This window comes from Coturnix japonica, unplaced genomic scaffold (assembly GCF_001577835.2).
Source record: "Coturnix japonica isolate 7356 unplaced genomic scaffold, Coturnix japonica 2.1 chrUnrandom623, whole genome shotgun sequence".
NCBI classification, from domain to species: Eukaryota; Metazoa; Chordata; class Aves; order Galliformes; family Phasianidae; genus Coturnix; species Coturnix japonica.
This window is the reverse complement of record NW_015439996.1, coordinates 10,564-17,632: the sequence shown is the minus strand read 5'-3', so window position 1 is coordinate 17,632 and position 7,069 is coordinate 10,564. Positions and strand designations below refer to the sequence as shown.

The window sequence follows — 7,069 nt, the reverse complement described above, 5'->3', positions numbered from 1 at the left end:
GGGTCCCTATGGGGTCTCTATGGGTCTCAATGGAACCCTATGGGTCCCTATGGGGTCTCTGTGGGTCTCAATGGAACCCTATGGGTCCCTATGGGGTCTCTATGGGTCTCAATGGAACCCTATGGGTCCCTATGGGGTCTCTATGGGTCTCAATGGAACCCTATGGGTCTCTATGGGATCTCAATGGATCTCAATAGAACTCAATGGAACTCAATGGGTCTCAATGGAACTCAATGGAACCCTATGGGGTCTCTATGGGATCCCTATAGGGCAGCTATAGGGTCTCTATGGGGCAGCTATGGGTTCCCTATAGGGTCTCTATGGGGTCTCTATGGGTTCTTTTATGTTGCAGCCGTACCGTGTGCGCGGCTGCATCCTGACACTGGTTGAGTGTCAGCTATGGGGTCTCTATGGGGTCTCTATGGGGTGATTATGGGGTCCCTATGGGTCTCTATGGGGTCCCTATGGGTCTCAGTGGATCTCAATGGGTCCCTATGGGGTCCCTATGGGGTCTCTATGGGGTCTCTATGGGGTCTCTATGGGGTCTCTATGTGTTATCTATGGGGTCTCTATGTGTTATCTATGGGGTCTCTATGTGTTATCTATGGGGTCTCTAAGGGGTCCCTATGGGTCTCAATGGATCTCAGTGGAACTCAATGGAACCCTATGTGTCTCAATGGATCTCAATGGAACCCTATGGGGTCTCTATGGGTCTCAATGGAACCCTATGGGGCCTCTATAGGGCAGCTATGGGGTCTCAATGGAACCCTATGGGTCTCTATGGGTCTCAATGGAACCCTATGGGGTCTCTATGGGGTCTCAATGGATCTCAATGGATCTCAATGGAACCCTATGGGGTTCCTATAGGGTCTCTATGGGATCTCTATGGGGTCCCTATAGGGCAGCTATGGGGTCTCTATGGGGCAGCTATGGGGTCTCTATGGGGTCTCTATGGGGCAGCTATGGGGTCTCTATGGGGTCTCTGTGGGGTCTCTATGGGGTCTCTATGGGTCTCAATGGATGTCAATGGAACTCAATGGGTCCCTATGTGTCTCAATGGATCTCAATGGAACTCAATGGAACCCTATGGGGTCCCTATGGGGTCTCTATGGGGTTGTTATAGGGTCTATATGGGATCTATATGGGATCTCTATGGGGTCCCTATAGGGCAGCTATGGGGTCCCTATGGGTCTCAATGGGGTTTCTCTGTTCCAGCCGTACCGTGTGCGCGGCTGCATCCTGACGCTGGTTGAGCGCATGGACGAGGAGTTCACGAAGATCATGCAGAACACGGACCCACATTCACAGGGTGAGAAAATGGGGCAAAAAACGGCGATTTTGGGCAAATCTGGGGGGTTTGGGGGTAAATGGGGGATTTTGGGGTCAAAATGGGGGATTTGGGGGTTAAAAAGGGGATTTTGGGGTTGGAAAAAGGGATTTTGGGGTTGAAAATGGGGCATTTTGGGGTGAAAAAATGAGATTTTGGGTGGTTTTGGGGTGAAAATGGATGATTTGGGGTCTTTTTGGGTGAAAATTGATGATTTGGGGGTCAAAATGGAGGATTTTGAGGTGTTTTGGGGTGAAAAAAGAGGATTTGGGGGTGAAAAAAGGGGATTTTGGGGTAAAAAAGGGTGATTTGGGGTGGTTTTGGGTTGAAAATGGATGATTTTGTGTCTTTTGGGGGTCAAAATGAGTGATTTTTGGGGTGTTTTGGGGTGAAAATGGGGATTTTTGGGGTGAAAAAAGGGGATTTGAGGTAAAAAATGGTTTTTGGGGTAAAAAAGGGTGATTTCAGGTGGTTTTGGGTTGAAAATGGATGATTTTGTGTCTTTTTGGGGTGAAAATTGATGATTTGGGGTCTGTTTGGGATCAAAATGAGTGATTTTGGGTTGCTTTGTGGGTGAAAATAGAGGATTTTGGGTTAACAAAAGACAGTTTTGGCTTAAAAAAAGGGTATTTTGGGTTGAAAATGGTGGATTTTGGGGCGGTTTTGGGTTGAAAATGGATGATTTTGTGTCTTTTTGGGGTTAAAATGGATGATTTTGGGTCTTTTTGGGGTGAAAATGGATGATTTGGGGCTGTTTTGGGGTGGCAAAAAGGGAATTTTCAGGGGTTTAGGGGTGAAAAAAGGGGAATTTTTGGTGGGAAATGGGCATTTTGGGGTAAAAAAATCGAATTTTGGGTGTTTTGGGGGTGAAAAAAGGGGATTTGGGGTAAAAAAAGGGGGTTTGGGGTAAAAAGGGGGAATTTTGGGGTAAAAAAAGGGGAATTCGCCTTGGGGTTCGAAAAGGGAGGGATTTTTTTTTGGGGGGGGTTGAAAATGGGGGTTTGGTGGTGAAAAAGGGGATTTTGGGGTGAAAAAAGGGATTTTTGGGGTTTGAAAATGGGATTTTTGGGGTGAAAATGGGGGATTTGGGGTGAAATAGGGGTTTTGGGGTTTTTAGGGGTTTAAAATGGGGGGTTTTCGGGGTGGAAAATGGAGTTTTTGGGTTTGAAAATGGGGATTTTGGGTGAAAAAGGGGATTTTAATAGGGAGATTAGGGGAAAATGGGGATTTGGGGGTAAAAATGGAGATTTTTGGGTCTTTTTGGGATGAAAAAGGGGATTTTGGGGTGAAAAAAAGAGGGATTTGGGGGTAAAAAAACTGGGCCCAAAAAGGGCAAATTTGGGAAACATCTGGGGGTTTAGGGGGTAAATATGGGTGAAAAAGGGGGATTTTGGGGGTTTTTTTAGGGTTAAAATGGGGGGGGTTTGGGGATGAAAATGGGATTTTTGCGGGTGAAAATGGGGGATTTTGGGGGGTTTTTGGGGGGGAAAAAAAAGGGATTTTGGGGGGAAAAAGGGGGGATTTTTGGGGTTAAAAAAAGGGGGGATTTGGGGGTGAGCAGACTGAGGCCCAAAAAGGGGCAAATTTGGGCAAATCTGGGGGGTTAGGGGTAGAAAGTGGGGGCATTTGGGGGGGGAAAAATGGGGATTTTGGGGTGAAAAAATGGGGGATGGGGGGATTTTGGGGTGAAAAGGGGGATTTTTGGGAGGGGCAATAATAATGGGGAATCTTGGTGTTTTGGGGGTGAAAATGGGCATTGGGGTGAAAAAATAATGGGAATTTTGGGTGTTTTTGGGGTTAAAAATGTGGAATTTTTGGGTCCCATTCACTTGGATTTGGGGTTCCAAAAGGTGGGATTTTGGGTCCATTCCATTTGATATGGGGTCACCTTGTTTGGATTTTGGGTCCAAAAGGTGGGATTGGGGTCGTAAGGTTCATTTGGGGTCAGTCCATTGATTTTGGGTTCAAACAATGGAATTTGTGGTCCGTTCCATTGGAATTTGGGGTCCAATCTAATGGATATTGGGTCTAAAAGGGGATTTGGGGTCATAAAGGTTCATATTTGGGGTCCAAACTGTTGGGATTTTTGGGGTCCAATCCAATGGATTTTTTTTGGGTCAATCCACTGGATATTGGTTTAATAAGGTGGGATTTATGGGTCCAATCCATTGAATTTGGGGTCCAAAATTGGGATTTTGGGTCTATTTCCAGTGGTTTTTTGGTCCAAAAGGTGGAGAATTTTTGGGGCCATTCCATTGAATTTTGGGTCAGTCATTGGATTTGGGTCTAAAAGGTGGGATTGTGGGGTCCCTTAAGTTCAATTTTGGGGTCCCAAACTGTTTGAATTTTGGGTCCAAAAGAGTGGGATTTTGGTCATGTCCATTGGATTTGGGGGTCTAAAAAGGTGGGATTTTGGGGTTCTGTAAGGTTTCAAATATTGGGGTCCAATCCATATGGATATTGGGTCTAAAAGGTGGGGTTTGGGGTCCAATCCATCTGGCATTTTGGGTTTTATCTAAACGGTGGGATTTTTTGCGTCTAAAAGGTGGGATTTGGGTCTAAAGGTGGGATTTTGGGTTCCGTAAGGTTAATTTGGGTCCAAAACTGTTGGATATTGGGTCTAAAGGTGGTGATTTGGGGTCCAGTCCATTGGATTCGTTGGGGTCTACAAGTGGGAATTTGGGTCCGTAAGCTTCAATTGGGTCACTCAAATGGATTTGGGGTCCAAAACCAGATGGATTTTTTGGTTCAATCTGTTGTATTTTGTAGTCAAATACAATGGGATTTGGGTCAAACAGGTGGGAATTTTGGGTTCCGTAAGCTTCAATTTTGGGTCCAAACCAATGGTTTTGGGTTCCAAACCATTGGATTTGGGGTCCAAACTGTTGGATTTGGGGTCCGGTAAGGTTCAATTTGGTGGTCCAGATCATTGAATTTTTGGGTCCAAACTGTTTGGATTTTGAGTCAAAACAATGGGATTTGGGTCTAAAAGTGGGATTTTGGTCGCGTAAGGTTCATTTGGGTTCCAATCCATTGGATTTTGGTTTTCAAACTGTTTGGAATTTGAGTCAAACAATGGGATTTTGGGTGCTAAAAGGTGGGAATTGGTCCGTAAGGTTCAATTTGGGTCATTCTACATTGATTTTGGGTCCCTAAAAGGTGGGATTTTGGGTGCGCTAAGCTTCACAATTGGGGTCCAAATCCATTGGAATTTTTGGGTTCCCAAAACGAATGGATTTTGGGTCCAAACAATGGATTTTGGGTCAAAAGTTGGGATTATTGGGTCCATCCATTGGATTTGGGGTCCAAACTGTTGGATTTTGGAGTCAAAACAATGGGATTTGGGTCCAAAGGCTGGGCTTTGGGTGCTATTCCTTGGAATTAGGTCCAAAAGGTGGGTTTTGGGTCCGTTCCATTGGAATTTTTGGGTCTAAAAGTGGGATTGGTCATTCCTTATTGGATTTTGGTTAAAAGGTGGGGATTTTTGGTCGAATCCATTGGATTTGGGTCCAGTCTATGATTTTGGGTCAATCCAATGGATATTGGTCTAAAAGGTGGGAATTTGGGTCCCGTAAGGTTCAATTTTTGGGTCCAACCATTGGAATTTTGGTCGCAAACTTGTTTGGATTTTGAGGTCCAAACAATGAGATTTTGGGTCGAAAAGGTGGGATTTGGAGTCCGTAAAGTTCAATTTTGGGGTCCTAAACATGTTGATTTTGGGGTTCCCAAAGGTGGGATTTTGGGTCCATTCATTGGGATTTTTGGGTCCAAAAGGTGGGATTTGGGGTCCCGTCCATTGGATTTTTGGGTCTTAAAGGTGGGATTTTGGGGTCCGTAAAGTTCAAATTTGGGGTCCAAACCAATGATTTTTGGGGTCCAACCAAAATGGATTTTTGGTTCAATCTGTTTGGATTTTGAGTCAAAAATGGGAACTTTGCGGGTCCAAAGGTGGGATTTTGGGTCCAGTAAGCTTCAATTTTGGGTCCAAACCAATGGATTTTTGGTGTCCAAACCCATGGATTTTGGGGTCCATATCCATTGGATATTGGGTCTAAAAGGTGTGAATTTGGGGTCAGTCATTGGATTTTGGATTAAAGTGGGATTTGGGTCCGTAAGCTTCATTTTGTGGGGTGGATAAAAGCTGTTGATTTTTGAGTCAAAACAATGGGATTTTGGGTCTAAAAGGTGGAATTTTGGGTCCGTAAGGTTCAATTTTTGGGGTCCAAACTGTTGGCTTTTGGGTCCAAAAGGTGGGATTTTGGCCGTAAGCTTCAATTTGGGGTCCAACTGTTTGATTTGGGTCCAAAACCAATGGATTTTGGGTCTAAGGTGGGATTTTGGGTCCATTCCTATTGGAATTTTAGCCCAAAAGGTGGGATTTGGTCCAGTCCATGAATTTTGGGTCTAAAAGGTGGGATTTTTGTGGTCATAGTCAATGTGGGGTCCAGTCCATTGGATTGGGTCCAAAAAGTTGGGATTTTGGGCATTCCATGAATTTTGGTCAATCAATGGACTATTGGGTCTAAAAGTGGGATTTGGGGTCCAGTCCATTGGATTTGGTCTAAAAGGTGGGAATTTGGGTCCGTAAGGTTCCTTTGGGGGTCCAAACTGTTTTGAATTTTGGTCCAAAAGTTGGATTTGGGTCCATTCCATTGGGATTTAGGTCCAAAAGGTGGGATTTTTTGGGTTAAAAGGTGGGAAATTTGTGGTCGTAAAGTTCATTTTGGGGTCCAGACTGTTGGATTTTGACTCACAACAATGGGTATTTTGGTTCCACAAGCTGGTTTTTTGGGGTTATCTTGTGTTACATCTGCAGCGCCCCCTACAGGCCTGGAGGTCCAAGGGGGGAGCTGCAACCTTTCCTTTCACTCCATCCCTATTTGTGGGGTTGAAACCGGTGGATTTTTGGGGCTGTTTTTCAGAGTACTTGGAGCACCTGAAGGCTGAAGGTCGAGTGTGGTGCATCCATTGGGAGGTTACAGCGCTACCTGCAGGCCAGGGGGATCCCCGAGGAGCTTTTGGTAGGTCTATTTTGAGGAGGGTCCTCCACACCTATTAGCAAGTTCGACTACGCTGCACTAAGGAAGGAGCAGGGCCTCCAGGTGAGATTAGGGCTCAAAAAGGGCATTTTTGGGTCATAAGAGGCCATTGAGAGTCATTAGGAGTCATTGTATGGGGGTCTATGGGGGGATATGGGGGTCGTAATGGGGTCTATGGGGGGATATAGGGGGTCCTGTGAGGCTATATGAAGGGTCCTATGGGTCTCTAATGGGGGGATTATATGGGGTCTAGGGGCTTCTATGGGGTCTATGGGTCTTAATGGGGTCTGTGGGTCTTATGGGGGGTCTATGGGGGATATAGGGGGCTATAAGGGGATCTATGGGGCTCTATGGGTCTATATGGGGTTCTATGGGGGGATATAGGGGGCTATATGGGGGTCTATGGGAGGATATGAGGGTCTATGAGGGGATACAGGGGGCTATATTGGGCGTCTGTGGGGGTCTATAGGGTCTGGTATGGGGGTCTGTGGGGTGATATATGGGGGTCTATGTTGGCTCTATGGGTCTCTATGGGGGGGAACTAGGGGGCTATAGGGGGTCCTGATGGGGCTCTGTGGGGTCTTTGGGTTTATAGGGTAAAATAGATATGTTTTGGCTTATGAGGCTCTAGTAGGAATATGGGGGCTGTAATGGGGGTCTGTGTGGATCTAATGGGTTCTTAATGGGGGTGATATATGGGGTC

At 45.8% G+C, this 7,069-nt stretch overlaps 1 protein-coding gene across 1 annotated transcript in view; it reads left to right on the top strand.

Moving 5' to 3' along the window:
- Window positions 1–7,069, top strand: part of LOC107307490 (eukaryotic translation initiation factor 3 subunit C-like) — a 25,580-nt gene that overhangs the window by 11,557 nt on the left and 6,954 nt on the right. The window contains exon 4 of the mRNA XM_015850996.2: window positions 1,216–1,309. Coding sequence (XP_015706482.1) covers window positions 1,216–1,309 — 94 coding nt within the window. The remainder of the gene's footprint in view (window positions 1–1,215; window positions 1,310–7,069) is intronic.